This window comes from Melanerpes formicivorus, unplaced genomic scaffold, assembly GCF_026170545.1.
Source record: "Melanerpes formicivorus ecotype bairdi unplaced genomic scaffold, bMelFor1.0.p_v2 SCAF_14, whole genome shotgun sequence".
Taxonomy (NCBI): Eukaryota; Metazoa; Chordata; class Aves; order Piciformes; family Picidae; genus Melanerpes; species Melanerpes formicivorus.
In genome coordinates this window covers 618,266-646,048 of record NW_027142366.1, presented here as the reverse complement: position 1 = coordinate 646,048, position 27,783 = coordinate 618,266, and the positions used below count along the sequence as shown (strand labels likewise).

General features: G+C 59.6%; 1 protein-coding gene across 1 annotated transcript; it reads right to left on the bottom strand.

Annotated features, from left to right (window-relative positions):
- On the bottom strand, window positions 1–27,783 carry LOC137445082 (heparan sulfate glucosamine 3-O-sulfotransferase 6-like). The gene is made up of 2 exons (XM_068146503.1): window positions 27,413–27,783; window positions 1–1,184 (listed from the first exon to the last, which is right to left on the bottom strand). Exons 1-2 carry the CDS (start codon window positions 27,781–27,783, stop codon window positions 566–568), a joined length of 990 nt encoding a protein of 329 aa, XP_068002604.1. The 3' UTR covers window positions 1–565.

The following is a 27,783-nucleotide window of genomic DNA, read 5'->3' as shown; positions in this document are numbered from 1 at the left end:
GCAAGAGAGATCAGCAAGATTTATATGGAAGAATATTTAATCTGGTCAGGGAGGGGGAGAGGTCATCTGTGGGTTTCTCTCTTAAATATCTCTCTCTACTCCAGCAGGGTCCATTTCTCACCAGAACAGGTCTGATATAAATTAGAACAAAGGGAGGAGGTTGTGGTGGGGTGGCCACAGCCATCCCTGGACCATGAGAGCCATGAGCATCCCTGGGCCAAGGCAGCCATGAGACCCCTGAGCCACGAGAGCCATGAGCATCCCTGGACCACAGCAGCCACAAGAACCCTGGAGCACAGGAGCCATGAGGCCTCTGGACCACAGCAGCCCCAGGCAGCCCTGGAGCAGAGTGGCCATGAGACTCCTGGAGCACAGGAGCCATGAGGCCTCTGGACCACAGCAGCCCCAGGCAGCCCTGGAGCATAGCATCCAGGAGCATCCCTGGACCACAGGAACCTTGAGCCTCCCGGAGCACAGCGGCCACAGGCAGCCCCGGGCCACGGTCCCGGCTCTGGAGGCTGCCAGGCAGCCCAGGTGCCAGCACAGTGCCAAGCCCTTGGAGGGCTCAGTCCCACCCGAAGTCCTGCCCTGTCATCTGATAGAACTTCATGTTGAAGGGTCTGTAGAACTCCCGCAGGCGCTGCACCACCTGCAGGTCGATCCTGGGGTGGGGTCTGCCCTTGGACTTGCCCAGGCAGCGAGGCTTGCTGCTGCCCTCTGGCTTCTTCAGGCAGGGAAAGCCCTTGGTCTCGTTGAAGTAGAAGTGTTTGTCCGTCACCACCCTCTGGAGGCCCAGGAAGTCCTGGACACGAGCCACCTCCGCCGCGGGGTCGCTGACCAGCCTCTCCCCGCTGACGAAGAGGAACTTGGAGAGGGGGAAGTACTGCAGCCAGTTGTCCAGGTGCTTGGCGTAGATGCCGATGCGCACCGCGCTCCAGCCCGTGTCCACCAGCCCCGTGCTGAGGTTCTTGAAGGCCAGGGCCTGGAAGCTGGGGATGGAGGGGTTCTTGGAGAGGGTCTGTGTGTAGTCTGAGATGGCCCTGGTGACAGGGTTCCTCACCACCACGATCAGCTTCGTGTCCCGAGACATCTCGTAGATGCGCCGCGGAGCCTCCTTGGTCACAAAGTAGCTGGGGGTCTTCTCCATGGTGATCTGCCCCTCCAGGGTCCGTGGCATCAGGCTCCTGGGGGTGCAAAGGGACAGGCTCAGGGCTTCAGGCACAGCTACACCAACCTGATGAAGCAGCAGCACACTGCTCTGTGTCCAGGGAAGGGCACCAGAGCTGGGGAAGGGTCTGGAGAGCAGGGCTGGGGAGCTGAGGGAGCTGGGGGTGCTCAGCCTGGAGAAGAGGCTGAGGGAGACCTCACTGCTCTCTGCAGCTCCTGAGAGGAGGCTGCAGCCAGGTGGGGTTGGGCTCTTCCTCTCCCTGGTATCAGAAGAGGAAATGGCCTCAAGTTGTGCCAGGGGAAGTCTGCTTTGGCCACGAGGAACAATTTCTTTGCTGCCAGAGTGGTCATGGACTGAAACAGGCTGCCCAGGGAGGTGGTGGAGTCCCCATCCCTGGAGGTGTTCAAGGAAGTCTGGCCATGGCTCTTGGGGCCAGGGTTCAGTGGCCACAGAGGTGCTGGGCTGATGCTGGACTCAGGGATCTGCAAGGTCCCTCCAGCCCAACCCCTTCTATGGTTCTGTTATGCACAGCAGTGGGTGCTGGGCGCCATCAGGAGCAGGGCTTGCAGGTCCTGTGTCATCCCCAAAAGGGGAACAGGGGGCTGGGGGTGGGGGTGGGGAACCTCTTCTCCATTGCTACCAGAACCCCAAGAAGAGAGACAAAAAGCCCCAACAAAGGGGGTGCTGCTAGGGGGGAGAGCTCTCTGCAGGGCCACAGAGAGACTCTCTCAAGGAGCTCAGATGGGCAAGGGGACAAAACCAGCCAGGCCAGCCCAGCTTAGTGGTGCTGAGGGCTCCTCTCACCCGCCCCAGTCCAGCTCCGTCTGCCCAGGGGCACCCAGCGCCATCCGGCTGCGCCCCCAGGGGACCTCCCCGCTCAAAGCAGGGTGACAGGCAGCCCGGGACGGGGCTCAATAGGGGACAGAACCTTTTTTGTGTGCATGTAAAGCAGTTTGGAACCAGGAGAAGGGGACAGGGCTCGGGACAGATTTATCCTCTCCCCGCAGACACCCGGTACCACCCGGATCTGCATATGAATCACCCGGGGGCTTATCTCAGCCGGCCGGACAAGGCTGCCTTTGTGGCCGCACAGCAGCTATGAAGTTGTTAAACTGGAGCCAGGGATGGTAGAGTGGAAGGTACCGGCCCCTCGCAGGCGGCCAAAAGAGCAGCACCTTCGCTGGGCACCGGGAAAGGAGCAGCACCAGCGGGAGGATGTCAGCAGGGACAGGTCCAGCCTCGCCCCCCTGCTCCCAGCTCTCCCGAGCAGATCCTGGCTGCTGCAGGGTCCCCAAAGCGGGGCGGGGGGCATGCTGGGCAGCCGTGCTCACCCCCCAGCCCTGTCCCCTCCATCTCCTCCTCTTCCCAGGGGAGGCAGCAGGGCATCTGTTGAACCTCTGAGCAAGGGCCGGGGCTGACCTCAGCAGGCTGCGGTCCCCAGCGAGCCGCCCGGGAGCAAATTAGTCAATGTTCCTTTTGACTCCTCATTACCGTGCCGCCCCCCTCCTCACCCTCGCCGCCCCCCTCCTCACCCTCGCCGCCCCTTCAGAGCCGGCAGTGGGTCCTGCCAGCGCCTCCCCGAGCGGGCAGAGCCCCCGGGGCATTTTCCATCCCAGCCCTGCCTCCATCATTGTTTGGTTCTCCCAGCGATTCAAAACGATGTGGAAATGAGGCCAGGGCTTCCCAATCAGGGCTGCCCAGGAGCTAATTGGCTTTAAGCAGGGACCTGAATATGCTAATGCCGGCGGTAACGAGCCCGGGATGCGCCTGGAAGGGGCTCAGCGATCGCTGGCTCCGAGACACGTCAATTAACAGCAAGGAAGATAATTTATTAATGCTCCTTTGCACCCCCTTGGCCTTTGCTCCTAATTACAGCTTGATACATCAAACGTCCCCGAGGTTTGACGGCTCCTGACGCAGCTCCAGCCCCAGCTGCAGCATCCCTGAGCATTCCCTCCTGCCCCCCAGCAGCCTCTCACCAGGGCTGCAGCCTAGGACCACAGCTGGAGCCAAAGCAAAGGGGTCCTGCTGCAGCTCCCAAGCCAGAGCATCTGTGGGCAGCCCCAGACACCTCCTCCTGCCCCCAAGCAGCCCTTTGCCGGGGCCCAGGACAATGACTGCTGCAGCCTTGACCCCAGCTGGAGCACCCTGGGCAGCCTCAAGCATCTCCTCCTGCCCAGGAGCATCCTCTCACCAAGGGCAAGAGCTCAGGACCACCCCTGGGAGGTCTCCAGCTAAGCAAAAGGAGCCCAGAGCTCTCCTGCTGTGCAGAGTGGGGTCCCTGGGCTGGGATTCATCCAGGTCAGGCTGCAGAGCAGATGGGCTTGGGGGTACCACCAGCCAGGGCTGCTTCCCAGGGGGTGCCCACAGACCCTTCCTGAGGGGTTCCCTCACCAGCTGCAGAGCCTGGCTGCTCCCTGGCTGGAAGGCAGGAGGCCAGCAGCAGTGGGGGCTGCTGGGGGGCTCTGGGAATGGCTGGGAAGGTTTGTGTGGGACGTGGGAGAGGTGGAGCTAGGGGCAGGGGAGAAGCTGGAGCCAGCACTGGCAGTCCTGATGGGGTGGCTGCTCTCACACCCAGCCACTAACCCTGCCAGCAGCTGGCACCACTGGGGAGAGCAGGCCTGCTCTGCCAGCTGCCCAAGCCTCTGGGCAGCCCCAGCTCCTGGCCAGCAAGGTGAGAGGATGTTCCCCCTCCCCAGCACCACGGGGCAGCTACAGCCCTCTGCTCCTGCTTCCTCCCCCAGCAGCATTTGCATCCCCATCCTGCTCATGTTTATGGCTGGGGGTTGCAATTATAGAGCTGCTGGAGGCCCTGAAGGCTTTTTCTATGCATGGTTATTCCAGAGGGGTCGTGAGGGCCAAAGGGCTCCTGCTGAATGCACAGAGCAGCATCTGATTAAGAGGGGCAGAGAGCAGAGCTAATAAGGACTCAGCTCCTCAGAGGAGGCTGCCTGGGCTCTGCCACCATCCATGGGGTTCAGAGCTGCTCCCTCCTCACTCTGCTCCACTCTAGAGCTGTGCTGCATGGGTCCCCCCAAAACCAAAGCTGAACTCCCTGTTGATGCCTGCCATGGGCACAGCACAGCCACCATCAGGTCCCCCCCATGCTCTGGCTGGAGGTGGTGTCCCTTAGCCAAGGCACAAAGCCATCACCACCCCAGGAGCTCTGCTCACCACCCATGGCTGCAGCAGTGAGCATCCCAGGACGTGGCCTGGGAGCTGCCCCATCCCTGGCGCCATCCCAGGCCAGGCTGGTTGGGGCTGTGAGCAGCCTGCTCTGGCTGGGGCTGGCCCTGCTGGCTGCAGGGGGGGCAGACTGGCAGAGCTTGAAAGGTCTCTTCCCACCCTGACCAGTCTGGGAGTCTGTGACACTTGGTACCCCCAGAGCTCCCCCAGTGACAGGGCAAGAGGGACAGGGACAGGCACAGTCCCACCCACAGCCCTCAGCTGCAGGAGGAGGACCCAAATCCAAACCAAGCTCAGGTTCCCAGGAGCAGCCTCTCCCTCCTGTGCTTTGTGCAGCCCCCAGCCCTGCTGCTGGGGTTGGAGCAGCTGAGAAGCAGCACAGCCTGGGGCAGCTCCCCCAGGCAGCAGGGGCTGGCACATGCCCAGCCGCGGGGGGTGCTGTGCTGGGGGTGTAGGGGGAGGGCAGGGCTGCCAGGGGCACACCAGTGCCTCCCCTGCCCGCTGGAATGAAGTCTGTCTGCCCAGCAGCAATCAGAAACCCTCCCCCGGCAGCTCCCTCCCCCCCCCAGCTCCCTCCCCCCCGCAGCTCCCCCCCAGCTCCCTCCCCCTGCCCGGCCGGCCCGGGGCCGTGGGGCAGCCCGTGGCAGGTGTCTTGCCTGCGCCCCAGGTCAGTGGAGGGCTGTGATCTCCAAAGGACCCTCCCCAGCAGCGAGGATGTAGCCAGGCTGCAGCAGCTTGCAGATGAAGGAGCAGCAGACTGGAGATGATTTATGCAGGAATGGAAGGGTTCAGCTCCCCCGGGCAGCGCCTCGGCACTGTCAGCCTTCATTGCACACAATTAAAGGGGCTGGTGGCCCTGGCTCACCGTGGGCCTCCTCCCTCCCAGGGCAATGCAATTCAGCCAAACCGACCCCCCCAGGCCCCCCTGCCAAGCCCCAGGGCAGTCCCTCCAGCCCACGGTAGCCTGTGCAGGGGACCTGCAAACTCGGTGCAGGAGTGGCCTGGGCAGCTGCTCCGGCTCCATGCTCTGCCCAGGGCGGAGGGATGGAGACACAGTGGGGGATGCTCAGGGCTGGGGCCTCCCCTTGCCTCACAGAGCATCCAAGAGCATCCAGTCCAACCCTCAGTCCACCCCCTGGCCCCAGGGGCCATGGCCACCCCTTGCTTGAAACCTCCAGGGCTGAGGACTCCACCACCCCCCTGGGCAGCCTCTGCCAGTCCCTGACCTCTCTGGCAGCAAAGAAATTGTTCCTCATACCCAACCTAACCCTCCCCTGGTGCAGCTTGGGATGAGCCCCAGCCTCACTCCAGCCTTCCTCCAGGGAGGTGCAGGGAGCTATGAGGTCTCCTCTCAATTTCCTTTCCTCCAGGCTGCACACCCCCAGCCCCCTCAGCTGCTCCTCCCCAGCCCTGTGCTCCAGACCCTTCCCCAGCTCTGTTGCCCTTCTCTGGACCCTCTCCAGCCCCCAAAGCCCTTCCTGGAGCCAGTGGCCCAAGGCTGAACCCAGGATCCAAGGTGCAGCCTCACCAGTGCCTGGTCCAGGGGCAGGATCTCTCCCCTGCTCCTGCTGGCCAGACTAGTGCTGATCCAGGCCAGGATGCTGGTGGCCTTCCTGGCCACCTAAGCTCACTGCTGGGGTTGTCTTCAGAGAGCTGTCCACCACCAGCCCCAGGTCTTTTTCTGCCAGCAGCCACCCAGCCCCTCTGCCCCAAGCCTGGAGCTCTGCTGTCTTTCACTGATCCCCTCTGGGGCTGCTCTCCTCCAGGTTCTCAGCCCCAGAGCTCTCAGCCTTTGCTCCTCCCAGGGGGGCTCCAGGCCCCTCAGCACCTCCACAGCCTCCCCTGGGCTCTCTCCAGCAGTTCTCTGTCTCTCCTGAACCGGGGAGCCCAGAACTGGCCCCAGGACTCCAGCTGTGGCCTCACCAGGGCAGAGTAGAGGGGGAGGAGAATCTCTCTCAACCTGCTGGTCACAGTCCTCTGAATGCACCTAGGAGACCCTTGGCCTCTTCCACATGGGGACACCTGGGTGGCTTGTGGGGAGCTTGCTGTCCACCAGCACTCCCAGATCCTGCTCCACAGAGCTGAGCTCCCCACAGGGGCTGCAGCATCTGCTGCTTCTGGGAGGAAACAGAGTTCTCTGCAACTTTGCAGGTGCCTGCAGGGCCCTGGGTGGCTGCACTGCAGCCCCAGCCATGCTGAGAAGCTCTGAGGCTCACTTTGAGGCAAAATCCCCCAGTACTGTAAGTGCCTCCATCCCCTTGCTCCCCACACCATGCCCTGCCCCATGCCCTGGAGTCCCAGCCCACAGCAGTGCCAGCCTGAGCCACAAGCTCTCAGCTCATTAGCTCAGACTAATTAGTCAGGACCCACACTTCCCTCCATCCTGATGGCTTCCTGTGCTTGGCTGGCTGGTGGGGTGCAGGTGATGAGCATCCCCAGCAGCTCTGCCCATCCCATCCCATCCCATCCCTGCCCCAGGGAGGCTGCCTGGGCAGGAGCCCTGCAGGGGACACCCTGGTGCCAGCCCTGCCACAGGTGCAGGAGCAGCAGGAGCCCACATGGAGGAGGGAGAAAGGAGGAGGAAAGGAGGAGGAAAGGAGGAGGAAAGGAGGAGGAAAGGAGGAGGAAAGGAGGAGGAAAGGAGGAGGAAAGGAGGAGGAAAGGAGGAGGAAAGGAGGAGGAAAGGAGCACTCCACACATGCCTGCCAGAGCCAGGCCCTCCTGCTGGCCAGCAGCTGCTTTGATTTGCTCAGCAGATGCTGGGGGGGGAGGGAGACAACTCCCCAGGGGCAGGAATCATTTCAGTGGAGCTGTGCTTATTTGATCTCAGTATGGGGCTGGCTCCTCCACCTCGCCCAGGCCCAGCCCAGCCCCTGGCAGAGCAGGGGGAAGGAGCTGCTGGGCTCTCCAGATGGTCACCTGGAGGCCACCACTGCTGCCAGGGTTGGTTGCTCCTCTCCTTCTTGTGCTGCAGGGACAGCAGAGCCCTGGCTGCAGCCTGCCCCCTGCCCCATCCACTCCTTCCTGCACAGCTAGCCCACCAGGGTGGGGGGCTGAAGAAGGGACACCCCAACCCCCCAGCAGCTTGCAGGGAAGAGAAGAGATCCTTCCAGCCTCATCTCCAAGCCCTTTGTAACTTTTCCTCCTCTTCTAAACAGGAAACAAATGAAGGGAGAAAGCTTTGCACTTTGTGGCTGCTGCACAGGAGCTGGGATCAGGAGATGGCAAAGGCCACCAGGTGCTGCTGGCATCATCCAGGGGCAGATGCTCTGAGCCATGATTTGGCCATCATGAGCCAAGACAAACCCAGCAGAGGTTACCTCAGCAGCAGGGGCTGGCTCTCCCCTCTCAGTGAGGGGGAGCAGGCAGAGGGGAGAGCTGGCCCTGGAGAATCCTGGGATGGTTTGGGCTGGAAGGGACATTAAAGATCCAGCTCCAAATCCCTGCCAGGGGCAGGGGCTCCCCCCACCAGCTCAGGTTGCTCAAAGCCTCATCCAGCCTGGCCTGGAGCACTCAGGGGATGGGACATCCACAGTGCCTTTGGGCAGAATGCTGCTGGCAGGAGGGAAGGAAGCCAAAGCTGGAGCTGAAATGAGAGAGGCTTCCCCCTGCAGCTGGACAGCAAGGCCCAGAGGCTGCCCAACAGCTTCCAGGCAGAGGCAGACCCTGCCCCCTGCCTCCCCCTCCCCAGAGCTCAGCACAGCCCTCACCAGCCCACATCCTGTGTCTCCCCAGGCTCTGCCAGGGTGCTCCTGCTGTGGTGGTCACCTCCTCTGCTCCTGGCTGGGGTCCCCCCCAGAGCAGCTCCTGGCTCTGCAGGGTCCCTGCTAGGTGTGGCAGCCCCCAGCTGGAGCAGCTCTGCCCTGCCCACCTCCAGCAGGGCCAGGGCAGGGTTGGGCAGGGTTGAGCCCTCTCATGCTGCCCTGGCAAATGCATCCAGCTTGCTGCAGCAGCAGGCAGGATTCCCCATCTGGCTCAGATTTGGAACAGCCTGGGGGAAGATGGGAAACAAATTCAGCTTTTTTCCTCATTTCCTGGGGAAAAGGCAGAGCCAGGCTGTGCCCCAGAGCACAGCAAGCATGGGAGCCTCCTCTGCTGGCACTGCCCACGCTGCTCTGTGCCATCCCAGCCTGTGGCATGTGCCCAAACACCAGCCAGAGCCAGGGGTGAGAGAGGAGCCCCCAGGCAGAGCTCAGCCCTGGGGCTGTCCCTCCCAAGCTGCTCAGCCACCTCCACACTCTGCAGGACTCCCCAGCCTGCAGCCCACCCCAGCAGAGCCAAGCACAGAATCACTCAGGTTGGAAAAGCTCTCTGAGCTCAAGCCCCACAGCAGCCCCACACCACCCTGCCACCAAACCCTGTCCCCAGGGCTGGGGACTCCCTGGGCAGCCTGTGCCAGCCCCTGACCACTCTGGCAGCAAAGAACTTCCTCCTTGTGGCCAACCTAACCCTCCCCTGGTGCAACCTGGGACCTTTTCCTCTTGCCCTGCCCCTTGTTCCCTGGGAGAAGAGACCAACCCCAGCCTCACTCCAACCTCTTTTGGCTGTAGGGAGCCCCAAGGTCTCTCCTCAGCCTCCTCTGCAGGTGAGGGAGAAGCCTTCAAGCGACCTGGACAAGGTTTTGGGATGCTGGGAGCTGCTGCTGGGCATCCAGTGGGGTCCTCCCCTCCCCTCATGCTGGGGTTCAGCTGGTCCCCTGGCAGGGGGAGGCTGTGGGAGGGCTACAAACATTGCTGCTTCTGCAGCTCTGAAGAGGCCACAGAGCCCTGGGAGGGCTTGGAGGAGGTCACCACTCCCCTGGAGGGGTTTCAAAGCTGTGGGGATGTGGTGCTGAGGGCCATGGTTTAGTGGTGCCCTGGCAGTGCTGGGCTGAGGCTTGGACTGGATGACCTTCAAGGTCTCTTCCAAGCCAAACTGCTCCATGGTTCTGGGCTCGTGCCCAGGCTGAGCCCTTGGCAGCTTCCAGCTCCCCATCAGCACTGGGTGAGCCCCAGGCTCCCTCCACAAGCCTGGCAGGTTCAGGTTGATGATGCCAAGACCACTGCTCCATCCTCCCCTCCCTCCCTGCAGCAGGAGCAGCTGGGGATCCCCTGCCAGAGCAGCTCTGCCCTGCAGGAGCCAGGCTGTGAGGCAGGAGAGCTGCTGGTGGGACAGGGCTGCTTGGGGCTATTGCTATCCTGGCTTCCTAAGGAAATGTGGCTTAAGCAATCACACTGTCTGTCTGTCTGTCTGTCTGCCTGCCCCCCCAGCTGTCTGCCCACCTCCCCCCAGCCCCTCTCAGCCCACAGCCCTTTCTAGGCAGATTCAGTGGAGGACAAGGATCAGAGGTAGGAAGTTTTCACATTCCAGTGAAAAGCTGTGGCCAGGCAGTGGCTGGGACCCAAACCACTGTCCTCAGCTCAGGGCAAGGCAACCCCAGCACAGCCCAGACCCCAGCAGCACTCTCCACCCCAGCTCCATGCATCCAAGCCCCAAGGAGATTGCTCTGGTGGGCTTCAAGCTCTCCAGGTCCTGCTCAGCACCAGGGTCTTTGGGTGGCCAAGGAAAGAGAACTCCTTGTGTGTACAACACCCAGGGTCAGGCTGGATGGAACTCTGAGCAACCTGCTCTGGTTGGGGCTGTCCCTGCTGGCTGCAGGAGGTGGACTGGATGAGCTTGAAAGGTCCTTTCCAACCCAGACCAGTCTGGAAGTCCTCCAGAGCTCCCCCAGTGACAGGGCAAGAGGGACAGGCACAGTCCCACCCACAGCCCTCAGCTGCAGCAAAGCCAAGCTCAGGTTCCCAGGAGCAGCCTCTCCCTCCTGTGCTTTGTGCAGCCCCCAGCCCTGCTGCTGGGGTTGGAGCAGCTGAGAAGCAGCACAGCCTGGGGCAGCTCCCCCAGGCAGCAGGGGCTGGCACATGCCCAGCCGCGGGGGGTGCTGTGCTGGGGGTGCAGGGGGAGGGCAGGGCTGCCAGGGGCACACCAGTGCCTCCCCTGCCCTCCCAAATGAAGTTATTTTCCCTCCTTATTGGGAAAAGTTTAGATGAGAAACCCTGTTGGGTAAAACATTCAGCTCCTCCCAGCCCTGAGAGCTCAGCAGAAACCCCTGGGAAGCTTTGCTCCCAGGTCCCTGCTGGCAATTGGATGGTTTAAGGTCAGTTAAACTTAATGATTCACTCAAGAGTTTCTTTCAGGTCCTTGCATATTTCTAGCAGATTTCCACCACCTCCAGCTCCAGCTCCAGCCTGACTGTGTTACAGAAAGCCCTTTCCCCACCACCACCTTTTTAACCCTCCTGAAAAGAAGAAGGGGAAAAGAAAAAGAGTTGTCAAAAGGAAAGATCCTGACCAGAAACAGCTCCTGGAGCCTTAAAAGCTGACAGAGTTTGTCCTTGCTACCAGCACACACTGACACCACCCCCAGGCCCCACATCCCTCCACTCTCCCAGGGCTGAATGGAGCTGTGCTAGGAAAGAGAAGAGAATTAACCCACTTTGGGTTTCTTGTTGCCAATCCATTCCCCTCCAAACCCTTTTGTTCCACCTCCTTTCCACTGTGCAATGAAAGCAAACAACCAACCAAGGCAGCTTCTAAGGCCTGCCCCTTGCCCTGCTCTGGGGTCACCTTAGCACTTCCAGCTCAGCCTACCTGCAGCCTGTGCTCCTGCCATGCCTGTGCCAGCCCAAGGCACCAGGCAGGCACTTGGGGCTGGTTGGGTTTCAATAAAGAACACCCAGAAGGAAATGTGGTGCTGGGCTCTGGGTGTTCCACAGCAGCTCTGGAAGCAGCACACCAGCCCAGAGCAGGCTGCTCAGAGCCCTCTCCAGCCTCACCTTGAACAGCTCCAGGCAGGGAGCCTCAACCACCTCCCTGGGCAACCTGCTGCAGTGCTCCAGCAGCCTCCTGGGGCACAACTTGTTCCTCACCTCCAATCCCAATCTGCTCTGCTCTCATTTCAAACCATTGCCTCTGCTCCTGGCCCTGCAGCCCTTTGGGAGCAGTCCCTCTGCAGCCTTCCTGCAGCCCTTCAGGTCCTGGCAGGCTGCTGTGAGCTCTGCCTGGAGCCTTCTCCCCTCCAGGCTGGATGAGCTCTTGGGCAGCCTGGGCTGGTGGGAGGTGTCCCTGCCCATGGCAGGGGGCTGGAGCTGGAGGAGCTTTGAGCTCCCTTCCAACTGAAGCCATTCTAAGGTTCTGTGGGGCACACTGACCTTGGCTGAGTGTTCCTCTTCCACGAGGCTCCTCCAAAGTCCACCCTTCAAGCAGGAACAGCCTCTTGGAGATTACAGCAGAGCAAGGAGTGAATTATGTTTAATTACTCATTGTCCAGGCTCTTAAGTTTCAGCCCAAATGCTCCCAGATGTGGTGGGATCTGTGTCAAAGCCCCAGTGCCTGCCTGGATATTTCCTCTGTTGCTATCTGTGGTGTGAGGGTCAGAGACAGGGCTCTGGAGGCAGATGTTCCAAATCTTTCCTGCTCTTACCATCAACCTTTTAATCATGCCATAAATCATCAGGCACTTCTCAGGTGACCACATAATTGCCCATTTGTGTATCTCAGCAAGCTGCTCTGGACTCTTCCTCCTTGCTTGCCAGCAGAGGAGAACCTGCTGAGAGCAATCTCTGGGCCCTTGTGTGTCCCAGCTCCCCTTCCAGCAGCCGGCTCCTGGCATCTGTGCTTCAGCTGCACCGTGGCAGCATGAGGACAAGGCAAGGAGCTGAGGCAAGGAGATGAAAAGAAGGTCTGGGAGGGTCTGTTCCCAATGTGAACCCTTTGATTGCAGCAGAAAAAAGATGGAAACTCACTGGAGGCAAAGGAATTCATTAAGGGGAGAATAAAGGAGCATCAGTCTGCTGCAGCCCTGGCAGCAGTCCCCAGGCTGCTGTGGAAGTGGCCACAGTGGAACTTGTTCTGTGTCCAGCAGCCAGTGCAAGGACAGGGCCTTGCTGCAGAGGCTGCAGCAAAGGGCTGCAAGGATGCTGAGGGCACTGCAGCAGCTCCCTGGCGAGGAAAGGCTGAGAGCCCTGGGGCTGTTTAGGCTGGAGGAGAGAGCCTGAGGGGGATCTGATCAGTGCTGATCAATACTTACAGGGTGGGTGTCAGCAGGATGGGACCAGGCTTTGCTCAGTGGTGCCCAGTGACAGGGCAAGGGGCAAGGAGCACAAAGTGCAGCATCAGGAGTTCCATCCAAAGATGAGGAGGAACCTCTGTAACTGAAGGGTGGCAGAGCCCTGGGCAGAGAGGTGCTGAGTCTCCATCTCTGCAGGCATTCCAAACCCACCTGGATGTGTCCCTGGGTGCCCTGCCCTGGGTGCCCCTGCCCTGGCAGGGGTTGGACTTGATCTCCAGAGGTCCCTTCCAGCCCCTACTGTGCTGGAATTCTGAGACCCCATCCCTGGAGACATTCAGGCTCAAAGCTGATGAGGCCCTGAGCAGCCTGATCTAGCTGGGGATGTCCCTGCTCACTACAGGGGGTTGGAGAGATGGCCTTGGAAAGTCTGCCACCCTGCCCCTGCCCTGGCACCCTGCCCCTGCCCTGGCACCCTGCCCAGCACCCTACCACTGCCCCAGCACCCTGCCCCTACCCCAGCACCCTACCCCTACCCCAGCACCCTGCCCCAGCACCCTGCCTCTACCCCAGCACCCTGCCCCTGCCCCAGCACCCTGCCCAGCACCCTGCCCCTGCCCCAGCACCCTGCCCAGCACCCTGCCACCTTCTGCTTTAAAGGTTTGCCTCCAGACCCCGAAGGGAAGGAGGTTTCTGCAGCAGTTTGGTCTCTTCAGGACCCCACACCACAACCCCGAACTGAACTGCCACTAACTGCTTTCCAGCTGATCCCCTGTGGCCTTCAGCCCCTGCTGGAGTCACCATCCCTCACCGTGCCGCCGGCAGGCGCTTGGGAAGAGGCTCCAGGTGGTGTCAGCACTCTCCAGGGAGAGGTTTTGTGTAACTACCTGCAGCTGATCACAGCTCACTTTGGGGGGCTTTCCCCACACACGTGCCCCAAAGCTGGGGGTCTCTTGTCTTCAGGAGCTGCTTGCTCCAAGCTAGACCTGAAACTCTTCCTGTCTCATGGCTCAACCCCCCCTCAAGTCTCTTGGGATTCACAACATGGTCAGAAGAGTTCCCACCCCTGCTCCCTGCCCAGGTTTGTGTTCAGCTGCCAAGTGAGGGGCAAGGTCTCTCTCCAAGGGCACCCAGCTGAGCCTGGGGAGGTTCCACAGACAGATTTCTTTCCAGAGGGCACTGCTCACCCTTCCTCTCCACATGGCTCCAACTCCAGCCCAGCAGAGGGATGGAGCCTGGGGACATCAGCTGTGTGCCTCACTGGCCCATGATGTCATGCAGCCAGAAACCCCCTGGTGACAAGGTGACACCTCCAGGCAACTCCCTGAGCCCTGATACAGGTGCTGACAGGAGGCTCCCACAGCTGCACACAGCTGGAGCTGGGAGGTCACTAAACCCTGGCAGGATTTGAGCCTTAATTTGCCTTTGTTTTGAGACTGAGAGGAGGTCCAAGGGCTGATGCAGAGCGCTGCCATCCTTCAGCAAACCTCCTCCTCCTCACCAGCTCAGCATAAGTGACAAGTGACAGCCCCCCCAGCCTGCTCTGCCTGGGAGAGACTTTCATGGGCACTGAGTCCAACCCTACCCAGCACTGCCAGGGCACCACCACACCGTGGCCCTCAGCACCACATCTCCACAGCTCTGAAACCCCTCCAGGGATGGAGACTGCACCACTGCCCTGGGCCAGGCCTGGAAAACCTTTTTGGGGAAGAAATTGTTCCTCATGTCCAACCTGAACCTGCCCTGGTGCAGCCTGAGGCTGTTTCTTGTCCCTTTGCTTCTTCCTAGGCAGAAGAGACCAACCCCACCTGGCTCCAGCCTCCTCTCATGGAGCTGTAGAGAGCAAGGAGGTCTCCCCTCGGGCTCCTTTGCTCCAGTTTCCCTCAGCTGCTCCTCCCCAGACCTGTGCTCCAGACCCTTCCCAAGCATGGCTGCAGAGGCAGAACCCCAGGAGATCCTGCTGGGGGAGGGCAGGCTGCTGCCCACCCTCACCTGGCTGCTTGCCTGGAGCAGGACAGCAGGATGCTGCCACCAGCACCCCCAGCACCGCGGTGAGACCCTCACCTCCAGCCCGTGCCCTGCTCCAGCAGCTGCTCAGCCCCCCGCGGGGCCGGGGACAGTTTGCTCTCCTCTCCTTCCGGCGGCGCCCGGCCCCTGCCCGACAGCTCCTTTGTGCGGGGCCGGCGGTGACAGCCGCGCACCGCTCGGGGGGCAGCGGAGCGGATGCAGGTTGTCACGCTTGGGTCTCTGACGCCGCAGGGGCTCCCTCCCTCCCCCCGGCCCCGGCTTTTCACGGAGACAAACGATCTCTTCCCTCGACAAAACCGAAATGCTCAGCCCAAAGTACTTGGCAGCAGCCCCCTGACATTCTTCTCATGGCTGCGCGGCTGAGGAGCATCATTTGAGGAGACATAAAAGCAGCCCTGCGGAGGCAGCGCCCGATGGCTCTAGCGGGAGAATAATCCCTGCCCCCGCCCCGGCTCCGCGTCCTGCCGGGCTGCTGCTCGCAGCAATGGAGCTGGCAGGTCCCAGACAGCCAGGTCTGAGTGACTGGGGAAGGTTCTGCCCAGCCACCACCCACCCAGCGCGCCCCAGCGAGCGACCACCACACCAGGGCTGTGCTAGCTGGGGTCCAGCGGTGCCCTCACACTGAATCCCCACAATCCAGCATGGTGTTGGTTGCCAAGCACCTTGGAGCTCACCCAGTCCAAGCCCTGCTCCAGCAGGGCACCCCCAGCAGCTTGCCCAGGGGCACAGTGCCCAGGGGGGGTTGGAAGCTCTCCAGAGAAGACTCCACAACCTCTCTGGGCAGCCTGCTCCAGGCCTCCAGCAGCCTCACAACAAAGAAGTTTCTCCTCCTGCTCAGATGGAACCTCCTGGGTGCCAGTTTGTGCCCCCTGCCCCTTGTGCTGTCCCTGGGCACCACTGAGCAGAGCCTGGCCCCAGCCTCTTGCCCCCCAGCCTTTAGCTCTTGCTGAGCATTGCTCAGCTCCCCTCTGGGGCTGCTCTTCTGCAGGCTCTCAGCACCAGGGCTCTCTCTCTCAGCCTTTGCTGCTCCTAGAGCTGCTCCAGGCCCCTCAGCATCTCTGTAGCCTCCCCTGGACTCTCTCCAGCAGTTCCCTGCCTCACTTGAACTGGATGCAGTACTCCAGATGTGACCACCCTGGGGCAGAGCAGAGGAGCAGGAGAGCCTCCCTCAGCCTGCTGCCCATGCTGCTCTCCATACCCCCAGCACACCTTTGGCCTTCTTGGCCAGGAGGGCACCTTGCTGGCTCATGGGCAACCTGCTGTCCCCCAGCTCCTTCCCTGCAGAGCTGCTTTCAGGCAGTTCCCAGTCCTGCCCCCTGCCCCTATTGACAAGTGGCACTGATGAGGGCCTGCAGTGACAAGCTGCTGATCAATGGCACTGCTGGAGCCCCCTCCCTGCTCCTGGTAATTGGAGGATTTCTTTCCCTTCCACTCTTGTTGACCTTTCCTCCCTGGCAGGGCACCCCTGGGGCTGAGCTGTCTCTCGGAATTTCTGGGGGGTGCTGGGTGGCACAGGAGCAGGCACAGGGTGTGAGGGAGGTGGAGGCAGGGGGGAGCTCTGGGACACCAGCAGCCAAGCTCAAGAATGGGGAAAATAAACTGAAATAATCTGAGTTGGGGCTGCAGAGGTGGCAGAGAGCTCTTGAGACAGCAGAGAGCTCTTGAGACAGCAGAGAGCTCTTGAGACAGCAGAGAGCCAGGGCTCAGCTCCCAGAGCCCACCCTCACTGTGCCAGGGTTTGCTCAGGGGATTGGTATCAGCTGGGGGTTGCTCTGGGGGCTTGATTTCACCCACAGCAAGCAGAGACTGCTTGTGGAGGATCCATCCTGCCCTCGGCTGGGTGCTGGGGTGGGGAGCAGCATGGGGCAGTCAGCCAGCCCTGCCCACATCCCCAGGAGTCTGATTTGGGATGCTGAGGGCTCTGGAGCAGCTGGGAGATTGGGGGGAGCTGGGGGGGGTTGCAGGAGGAGCTGCTCCAGCCCCCTTTGAGCAGCACCACACAGCAGCAGGCAGGAGGAAGCATGATGTGGGCTCCAGGGATGGGACCTGTCACTTTTCTTGTCCCTTCCTATCAATCACAGGCACCAACCACAATGCAGAGCTCAGGAGGGCAGCAGCCAGCTCAGCAGCCCAGAGGATGAGACCTGGCAGGCAAAGAACCACAGAATTGTTCCAGCTGAAGAGAGCCTCTGAGAGCATCAGGTCCAACCCAGCACCACCAGGGCCACCAAACCTTGTCCCACTGGGCCATGGCCACCCAGCTCTTGCACACCTCCAGGCATGGGGACTCCACCACCTCCCTGGGCAGCCTGTGCCAGTCCCTGACCACTCTGGCAGTGAATTGTTCCTCGTGGCCAAGCTAACCCTGCCCTGGTGCAACCTGAGGCCCTTTCCTCTCATCCTGTCACTTGTTCCTTGGGGGAGAGACCAACCCCAGCCTCACTCCAAACCTCCTCTCAGGGAGTTACAGAAAGCTTTAAGGTCTCTGCTCAGGCTCCTCCATTCTTCATCCCAGCTTGAGGAGCACCTCCTGCACAGCCACCTGTGCCCACAGGCACTCTGGAGGTGCCCAGGCAGACACCCTGCGGGCAGTGAGCCTTCCCCCTGGCAAGGGAGTCGGAGGTCACATCCTGATTCTGCCCAGACTAATGAGTGGAGATGGCTGAAGGAGGCCTGTGACAAGTGACTCTGTTAATGGGATCCTCTCCTGCCCCTGATCAATGCTCTGTGTTAAAATGCACAGCGAGCTGAGCCGCCTGCCTCACCCCAGTGCTGTGGGGCTGCTGCCCGGGCTGGGAGGGAGGGAGGGAGGGAGGGAGGGAGGAGACCTCTCCTGCTGTGTTCCTGCTGGGCTGGAGGCTTTCTTCAGCAGAGCAGGGCTGCTTCTACCAAATGCCTCCCAGGAGGAGCCCAGCAGCACATTGCCCAAGTGCTGCTCCTCCCACCTTGGGCACCACAACCGTTCCTGTGCTGCGGTTTCCGTGGCTCAGGCAGGGCAGGGCTGCTGCAGCTGCCTCTAGAAGCTGATTCCAGGCATTTCACCTCCTGCTTCTCAACCCCATAGTTATAATCACCCCAGATTTCTGCAGTCATAGCCTCAAGGAATTGTTGGGGTTGGGAAAGACCCCCAAGACCCCCCAGCCCAACACCACCCTGGCCACTGAACCATGTCCCCAGGTGCCACGGCCACAGGAGCAGAGGTGGTGCTGGTGCCAGCACTTTGCATGCTCCAGGGCACCAGTGCCACCCAGCAGCCCCAAGGCAAGCAGTGCATTGTGTCCCTGGCTCTGGAGCACCTTGGCTGTGGCAAAGCCTGGGATCTCTGCAGGCAGAGCCATCCATAAATGCCAAGGTTGGGCATTTTCCAGCCCTGGCTGTGGGGATCACTGGCTGGGTCACACTCAGTCCTCCAGGCACGCTGCCTCTGTGCCCTGGTTGCCACCCCAGTGCCCTGGTTGCCACCCCAGTGCCCTGCCCCACTGCAGTACTCCCCATTTGCATTCCAAACACCTCTGCAGCCCCAGTGGCTCTCTCAGGAGCTGCATGAAGAGTTCTGAAGACTGCTGGGAGCTGTCTCAGGGCAGAGGGGAGAAGGTGAACGCAAAGGAGCTGCTGTGGATTTCCCTCCTGGGACCATCCCCAGCAGAGGGGAGCATGCAAAGCCTCATGCCCTGAGCACCAACAGGAGGACCTCAGACTCTGCTAAGGGGGTGAGCTCCAGCCCAGCCCAGATGAGTTTTCCCTCCCCCAGCCCAGGACATGCAGTGCCAGACGATGGCAGAGCCTCAGCACCTCACTGGGGTGGTGAGGACCAGACCTGCACTTCTCTGGCCTCTCAAGGCAGCTGCAGAAGGCTGTGTTGTGCTTCTGGTGAGCCAGCACTGAGCATCAGCCATTTCCCTGGCACAGAGCAGAGCTGCCCACCCCACCTCGTGCCTGGGCACTAGCATGGACAAGCTCAGGGTGAGACAACCTGCTGGGGAGATGCCAGCTGGCTCCTGCCAGCCCTGACTTGTGAGAGCAATGCACCACATCCCCCAGAGCCCCACAGGCCCCCATCAGTGTCTCCAAATCAAGCCTCCTACAGCCTCATCTCAAACCAGGGCCTGGCCATCCAGCCTGCACCCCACACCTCCCAGGCTTTCCACCAAGTGCTTTTCAAAGACCTGGAGAAATGCCCCCAGCACATCCCCCTGCCCCTCACTCTGCTGCATTCCTAACACACCACCAGGGAGGTGTGGTGGGAGGTGCAGAGGGAGAAGCCAAGAGCTCTGCTGGCTGCTCCAACACCCATCCTCAGGTAGAGGAGGTGCCCAAGGAGAGCAGAAGAGCCTGGCATGGCTCTGTGCCACAGGCAGGGCTCAGAGGTGGGGGCAGCCAGGCCTGCTTCATTTGCTTAGTGCTGGGGCGGGGGGTCTGGAGCATCCTGGTCTCCCCCTTGGTCCTCCCTGAAAGGCTGAAATACAGCCTGAGAGCAAGGGCAGGAACTAAGCTGAGGTCAGAGAACCACAGAATTGTCCTGGTTGGAAAAGACCTCTAAGAGAGGTCCAACCCCCAGCCCAACCCCCCCATGGCCACCAAACCCTGGCCCCAGGTGCCATGGCCACAGCTTCTGGAACACCTCCAGGCATGGGGACTCCACCACCTCCCTGGGCAGCCTGTGCCAGGCCCTGACCACTCCTGCAGCAAAGAAATTCTTCCTTATCTCCAGCCTAAGCCTCCCCTGGCACAATTCCAGGCCAGTTCCTCTCCTTCTATCACCTGAGACCAGGGAGAAGAGACCAACTCCCACCTGGCTCCAGCCTTCCTTCAGGGAGCAAGGAGCTCTCCCTCAGCCTCCTCTCCAGGCTGAACACCCCCAGCTCCCTCAGCTGCTCCTCCCCAGCCCTGCTCTCCAGACCCTTCTCCAGCTTCATTGCCCTTCTCTGGCCCTGCTCCAGCCCCAGAATGTCCTTCTTGGAGCAAAGGGCCCAAAACTGACCCCAGGATTCGAGGTGCAGCCTCAGCAGTGCTCAGGACGAGGAGAGAGTCCCAGCCCTGATCCTGCTGTCTGTGCAGGGATCCAGCTGTGGGGGAAGCAAACCACCTTGAGGTGCTCCAGCTGGTGAGCAGCTGATGCCAGCCTGGCCAAGCCCCCTTGGCGATGCCAGACCCTGGGATGTGTGGCAGGGGCCAGCGGGCTGGGGCTGCCCCAGCTCCCGCAGCTCTTGCTGCAGGGCAGAGCAGGCTCCTGCAGGGGATGGGCACAGCCCTCCGACAGCAGCCGGCTCCCTAAGCAGGAGGATTTCCACAGCCCTTTGAAAAGCCATTTAGAGCTAAGTCCTGGTATTAAACCTGGCCTTTCATTACTCAGCTTTGCAATCTCTGCCCCGGCCTGTTCCAGCAGAAAGTTTCTTTCAAAGGTCAGGAAGAAGCTTTTAAGCATATTTGCCAATTAACTGCCGGCTCCCCCGCCCCGACCCGACCTGCGCTGCCCACTTCCCGCTCAGGGGAGGGCAATTACTGTTTTATAAACAAGCTTTGAACTCCTTTCAGGAATAGTCTCTCCCTGCATAAAAGCCCCCTCTAAATCCACCAGCCTTTTCCACCTTCTCTCACTGTCTGCAGCTAAAAATAAGCTGAGGAAGGGGGAAAAAAAAAAACCCAACCCAAACCTCTACCCAAGCATCCCAGCCACCAAGAGCAAACTCCCAAACTCTCTTTTAGTCTGGGATTGATTGTCCCCCCCAGGTCCTCAAGGATTCAGCTAACAGGAACCCTGCAGCTTTTGCTGCTATTTGTAACCTCCTCATGATATCTGACATCATTTCTGGGCCCCGAGCTCCAAGGAGACATTGGAGGGATGGAGCAGGTCCAGAGAAGGGCAACAGAGCTGGGGAAGGGTCCCCAGCAGGGCTGGGGGGGAGCAGCTGAGGGAGCTGGGGGGGTTCAGCCTGGAGCAGAGGAGGCTGAGGGAGACCTCACTGCTCTCTGCAGCTCCCTGAGAGGAGGCTGCAGCCAGGGGGGGGGTTGGTTTCTTCTCCTTAGTCCCAGGTGATAAAAGGAGAGGGAATGGACTGAAACTGTGCCAGGGGAGGTTCAGGATAGAGATTAAGAACAACTTCCTTGCTGCCAGAGTGGTCAGGGACTGGCAGAGGCTGCCCAGGGGGGTGGTGGAGTCCCCATCCCTGGAGGTGTTCAAGGAAGGTGTGGCCATGGTCCCTGGGGCCAGGGTTTGGTGGCCATGGGGGTGTGGGGGTGATGATCCCAGAGGCCTTTTCCAGCCCCAACAATTCGATGGAGTTATGGTTTCAGTTCTGTGGAAGAGGCAGAAGCCTCTCCCTGGGGTTTCATTTCTGAGGAGCACAACTGAAAGGCCAAAGTGTTTTCCAAAGGTATTGATGCACATCATATTGATCACTTTTAAGCCAGCTCCATGATTTCTACATGCCCAGCTTTATGGATTTATCTTCTTACCTATACAGATTGGACCAGATGGTCCTTGAGGTCCCTCCCAACCTGGTGCTCCATCATGGGAGCACTCTGCTCTAGTGGGAGGTGTCCCTGGCACAGGGCGTGGAACTGGGTGATCTTTGAGGTCCTTTCCAACCCAAACCATTCTGATGTGGGCTTGCTGGAAACCCTTCAGGGACTCAGGTTACTCCTGCACACCCCGGTGCACAGCCTGTGCACAGAGCCAGCATTTATGGAAGAGGCAGCAGCACAGAAATCCTTCCCCAGCCTGGAAGCCCTTGGCTCGTTCCACTCCACAAATCACAGCTCTGCATCCCAAGCCCTCACAGCCAGCACCAACAGGCAGCTTTAATCACTTAGCAGCCTGATGCTATCTACAGAACACCACACAGAGAAACCCGGCTCGGCTTTGCCTTGCAGCTGAGCTGGGCTTAAAGTTTACCCTCCCAAACCTGCTTGGATCAGCAAGAAGCCTTTCAGGAGGGCTTCGGGTGGAGAACAAAACTCCGGAGCTGCCACATGGGAGGGAGGAGAAAGCACCAGCAGGGATTTGGGGGCAGGAGGGCCAAGTCGTGCTCTTTGCCCCACTGCAGACTCAGTACTTCCCCCCAAAAATCAGGCAGGCAGAGGCTCTCTCTCTGCCCTCCGTCACATCTCCCCAGGAGCCCTTTAAACGGTTTCAAATGTTAATTCCTCGGCGTGGCAGTAAAAGCTATTTTTAATCCCACGTGAAAGCAGTTTGCAGCAGACCAAACTCCACACGTCCTGCAGACTGCTTGCTCGGGATGGGTGCTGCTGTGGGTGGGGAGCAGGGCAGTGGGGGCACATCCTCGTGGGGAGACCTGGCTGGCTGCTCTGGGGACACACACCGCACCTAGACCCCGTCCTAAGTGTGAGGCTGGGACTAAAACCTTGCATAAACAGGCAGTGGTAAAGATGGAGCCCCTCTAGGCATGGAGACATCTTTGCTGTCTCGACAGCAAGCCCAAAGCAGTAAGCATTAAAGCCTCAAAATACCTTCTTCCCAGTTACAGAATCAGGTTGCCTGCCCCCCCCTTTCCCCCTTTTATTTTCCTCTTGTGCATGTTAGGATTTCTTTTCCAAACAAGTTGGGGGTGAAAGCAGGAAAAGCGATACAGGAAGGCTCTATTTTGTTGTAGTGGAAGTTAAGAAAGTCAAACAGGAGGAGATTGTGAGGCAGCGAACCCAAGAAGCAGGCTGCAGGAGCCGAGTTCCTGCAGAGGCACCAAGCCGAACAAGGGCTGCTCTGAGGCGCGGAGCTGAAACGCGAGGCCATCGGCGGGAGATTAGCTGCTGTCAATGAATAAAGATAACGTCCCGGAGCAGGTCCGGGTGCATCGCCATCTGACTCCTGGCAAAGAGCCTTTTGTGTTTTTTTCCCACCTATGTGTTTGGTTAGAGGAGGCTGTGAAAAGCTCTCCCTGGAAAGGGAGAGGAGCTGGGTGCCAAAATGCAGCCTGAGGTAGCTGAAAGCCTCGGGTTGTATTCAGCGGCTTTGGGCTATAGAGTGTCTTGATCTGGCTGTTCAATCACAACACACACGAAAAAAACCCACCAAAAAAAACCCCAAAGCCCCTCAAGGCATCACTCAGCTCTACTTTTCAGCTGCCAATAACCCTCCCAGCAAAAGTCAAAAGAGCAGCGCCAAAGCCGCGTCCTTTCCCTGCCGCTCAAAGGCTTTGGGGCTGCGAGGTTGGGAGATAACAAAGTCTGGCTCAAGAAATCCTGGATGCCTTTCAAGAACATTATTAGCTCCCATGAATGGGTTGGAGGGAGGGAAAGAGGGGGGGAAGGCACTCCAAATACATGGCATGTAGCAACTCACTGCTAACCATTCCCCCCCTTCCCTGGGCACCCACAGATGCTCCCAAGCTGGGACCCCCACCCCCCTTCCCACCCCAGTATCATTTCATTCATGCACCCAAGAGCAGTGTAATGCATGAGGAGCCACAGGAAAAGTTCCTCCCCCCGCAGGCAAAAAAAGGGGAGCTACAATCAAAAGCTAAACTCAGCCTCTGGGAGAGTTCGGAGCCCTGGTTCAGCTCTGCAGTGCTGGAGGCTGCTCGGTGGTGATGCTGTGCAGGGCTCCAGCCCAGCCTCTCCCCCAGAAGCTTTGCCCAAGGAACCACCCCAAACCATTGTCTTTTTCACTCTTTCTATCCCAGGCTGTGAGGAAAGAAGGAATTCTGCACAGTTCCCCCAAACTCCCCTGTGCACCATCACCCAGGGCATGGTTCACAGAGCACAACCCCAGCAGCTGCCTTCTCACAGCCGCTCAGGGATGTGAGAGTGCTTGGAAGCCTTGGCCCAGCCCCATTCCTGGGCAACTCTGCTGCAGAGAAGCAGGAAGAGGAGATGGGAAAGAGGGACTCAGCTCATGGATCACAGGAGGAAAGAGAAGAGAGAGGGAAAGCGACACACTGAGCTGGTGTCACTCCGTCAGGGGATGGGGAGAAGGAAACTTGTAGAGCTCTGCTCTCCCAAACTCTCCCTCATGCAAGGCAGAGACCCTTCCCTGCACCACCCTCCTGCTCCAAAGCCACCACTATTCCAAATGTCTCCATCCCTTTTCTCACCAGCACTGCTGAGTCTGCACTGAATCAGAGTACCAGGCAGATGGAGTGGTTTGAAGCTCTGAGGAACATCAGGTGGCTGGGTGGGAATCCAGCTCTGGCAACCAAAAGGGGAGCAACTCCTGCACAGATCTCAGCTACAGCCCTGAAGCATCACCCACAGAGCAGCATCAGCCCCACCTGCACAGGCACTGTAGGGCAGAGGACTATGGCATTGGTTTGGTTGGAGCAGACCTCTGGGATCATCCAGCCCAACCATCACAGCACCACCACCACGGCCACTAAACCCTGTGCTCGAGTGTCACACCACACAACCATTGAATACCTCCAGGGCTGGTGACTCCACCACCTCCCTGGGCATATGCAAACCTCTTGAGCCCCCCAGCTCTGCACCTGGCCTGCAGGCAGGTGCTGCTCTGCAGCCACAGTGGGGCTACACCTCGCACCCCACAGGCTCAGTCTCTCTCAGCTCACACAGAGGGCAGGGCTCTGTGGCTCTGTGAGCTGGCCCTGTGCTGCCATCCTGAGAGCATCTCTGCACACCTTGGTGATGAAGCTCTAAAGATCAACAGCAAACATCTCAGATTCCATTAATTTCTTCCTCTGTGCCTTCACCTACATCCCATAAAGCAGACAGACAGACACCTCCTCCCTGGAGGTGTTGAAGGCCAGGCTGGATGAGGCCTTGAGCAGCCTGGGCTGGTGGGAGGTGTCCCTGCCTATGGCAGGGTGTTGCAGCTGGATGAGCTTTAAGGTCCCTTCCTTAAACTTAGGCCATTCTCTGGTGACCCACAGACAGACCCACAGACAGGACACTGCATGGCAGGAGCAGAGCAGGCACTCCAGCATCCCCCTGCTGTCGCTTGAGATTGTGGCTTTCAAGCAGCAGCAAGTGCCAAAAGCAAACACAAAACCAAAGCAGTGTTTTCCTTGGGGATAAAAATGTCACCTGGGGCTGGGATCCTCCAGCAGGTAATTTATGCTGCAGCCTACAAAAGCTGTTTAATCTTCTTATAATTAGCTAAACCTGTAGTGACTCAAAGAATTCTACCTGAGTTTGTTGCTGCTTTGGCAGAAGGTTTTTTGTTTCACACGCAAAAGGAACTGCTCAAAAAGGTGGTGGGGGGAGGAAGGGGGGGAGGAAGTCTTTAGGCCATTTCAGATTTAAACAGAATCAAAGAATCCTTTGGGCTGGGAAAGGTCTTGAAGCCCAAGTCCAAGCCCTGAATACAACAGCCAGCAATAAATGCTCCTGGTCAGTGACTCACATTACAGCGTGAACTACCCAGCAGGTACTCCACAGCATCAGCCACACCAGCAGCAACTCCTCCTCCAGCAGCAGAGTCACAACAGGACTGAGCTACGAGCACCAAAAGAGTTCTCTGATGACATTGCCAAGGGAGTTGGAGTTTTCTTTCTCCAGGTTTACTCAAGACAAGCTGCGACCCACAGGTGCCTTCAGGCCGAATATCTTGGCGTGAGACCCACTCGGTGTCATTTTGGTTTCCCAGCAAGTTCAACTATCTTAAAAATGTTTATACCACTCTGAGATATTCATTGGGAAAAGCTGGGGTTTGGTCCAGCTTCTTTTTCCTTTCCTTTCCTTTCCTCCACTCCAGCACCCCCCAGCTTCGAGCATTTAGCTCCGTCTGGCTTTCCCGCGATAAAGATCCCTTGGTGTAGTGAGGGCTTGGTAAGAAGACAAAACAAGAGGCAAGGAGAAGAGGAAACTAAGGAGGAGAGTTGTGTGTGTGATTGGAAACACACTTCACACACAGCTGAGGCAAAGCATCTACTGATTTCCACACCCCCCCCCCCAAAGAGGAAGCAACTTCTCAGCGCAGGGAAGGCTGCAGCCTGCTCTGCCGAACCCCTTCCCCGCCCCTTGCCTCCAAATTCACCAGAACCAGCTGCAGAACCACCTTAGAACATCTCCCTGGTCCCAGGCCAGGCTCCCCACGAGCTCTTACAGAGCACTGAAAACTCCCAACACAGCAATCCAACCCCGAGATTGATTTCCCCTGCTCTCGCTGTGGTCCGAGCCTGCCAGCGTCTCGCCGGGCTCGGGCCAGCGAGATGAAAACCTTCAATCTTTCCAGGCTTTAATTATCTGCTCACAGTCATTAAACTCCCATTTGGCCAAGGGAGATCCAGCCTGGAATCCACATCCCAAGGAAAAAACAAAGATTAGCTCTCGCGGTTATTGTTGATGGTTGGACTCGGTGACCTTAGAGGCTGAAACAGTTCCCTGAGTCCCTGGGTTTAGAGCAGGGCAGCTACAGAGGGAGCTGAGAGATGACCTGAAGAGGTCTGCTCCAATCGAAACGATTCTGTGGTTCTAGAGGGCTACAAAGGGAGCTGAGAGATGAGCCAATAAATCGTGGTGGGATGCGTGCAGCCAGAAGTGTGACTTACTGCCTTGGAAGGTGCCTTAAGAAAATAAGTGGAGCGGCCAGATGTAGGCTCTCCGAGCTGCAACTCCGGGGTTCGATTACCGCTAAGAATGACCCTTCCCAGGGAAGGCACCGGGCTCCCCGGTGCTCCTTTCGGCCGCGGCAGACGCGATCTCAACGTTACCGCCGCCGCCGCCCCGGCCGTCAGGAAGCAGGAGGAGCGCGGCAGAAACTCAGTATTCCCGCGGGGCTCGGGGAGCAGGGAAGGACAGGGAGAGCTGCTCCCTTTATTATTTTCAGATGTTTCCCCAAGAACACCGCAGAGCTTTGAGAAATCCACACATTTGGATTCTCTTCAAACTCCCAGAGCAGATTCCTTCCCTTGCCTCCGAGGGACTCGGCGCTCCTGACGTTCCCGGCTCGGTTTGGCCCAGCCCTGCCGGGGCTGGCCGGGAGATGGGGGTTTAATAGACACCACATGCACGGTAGCTGCTCTTCCGAATGCTTTATGGCCTGAAGAGTTCAATCCCACTGAAACCCTCAGAACTGAACAACTCCCCCCCCCCCCCCCCCCCCCCCAATCAATACAGCTCTGCCCTTTGCCACAAACCCACCGGAGGGACCCAGAGCTATCGTCCCACCCTTCCCCTCACCGGTGCGAGTCAGGAGCCGTCCCCACCAGCCAAGCTCCTTTCATTTCTGTAAGTCTCTCAAATTAAATAATTCCTCGAGGAGCCCAGGCAGAAGGGGAAGCAGCGGGAAAAGAGCATTAAAGGTTAAAACTACAAATAATGGGGGGAGGGAGGGGGAAATTCTGCTGCGGGCCACCTGTCCTCAGCGGGCTGGGACCTGGGGACAGGGGAACACACAAGGGGGAAAAGGGAGATGGGGATCTGGGGACAGGGGAGACGTGAGGGACATGGGGACAGGAGAGATGGAGGGGAAAAGGGGAAGGCGGTGGGAAAAGGGGAACACCGGGACATGCAGAGACACGGGTGGGTATGGAGACCCGGAGGACAAGGGGACACGAGCAACGAGAGGACAGCAGGACGGAGGAACAAGGACATGGAAGCACAAGGAGCAGAGGGGACACAGAGGAGAGGATGGACGAGGGAGGACATGGGGTTCATGCAGAAGAAGGGGGACACGGGGGACACAAAGGGGTAGGGAGGAGGCCGGGGGACACAGCGACAGGGAGGACACAGAGACAGGGGCGGGGGACGACACACAGGACCAGAGCGATGCAGGGACCAGCTCCTACCTCTCCCAACTTCAGCAGCTGCCTCTCCAAACCGGCCACCAGACCCTGAGCGGGCACGGGCCCGGAGCTGCTCCCGCCCGAGCTCTCTGCACCTCCAGCTCTGCTCCCATCGAACCCCTGCCCCTCACTCATCCTCCTCCATCCCCTTAGCCCCCCCACTAAACCCCCATTTATCCCCTCCAGGGACCTGCGCGTTGCAGAACAACCTGATCACGACCGCGGGAGGCAATTGACACAACTTGGGGCTGAACGACCGGAGCCACCCCCCAGACCATCCCATCCTTACCTGTACCATCGCAGTCCCTTCTCATAGCACCTATCGAAAAAGTGGGGCTCAGCACCCACCGCCCGCACCCCGGGGTGCGCCCGCAGGAACTCCAGCAGCGCTCGGGTCCCACCTTTCTTCACCCCTACGATGATAGCTTGGGGGAATCTTCTGCTTCCTCCTGACACCCCCGGGTCCCCCCCGGGGACACCCAGCCCCATTTCGGAGCCGTCGGGGAGAGCGGTGGGAGGCGGCAGCAGCAGGGTGGGGGGCAGCGGCTCGCAAGGTCCCGGCAGGCAGTAGAAGAAGTAGGTGAAGAAGAAGATCATGGTGAGGAGCAACGAGGCGCGGCGGCCCCCGACGGGTCCCACCAGCCGCCCGCTACATCCCAT

Bases quoted from the DNA above. Each gene is read 5' to 3' on its own strand.
- LOC137445082 (XM_068146503.1), bottom strand. From the start codon at position 27,783: ATGGGATGTAGCGGGCGGCTGGTGGGACCCGTCGGGGGCCGCCGCGCC. The intron at 1,185-27,412 runs GTAAGGATGGGA...TTGCACCCCCAG, and splicing joins AAGGGACTGCGATGGTACAG to GAGCCTGATGCCACGGACCC.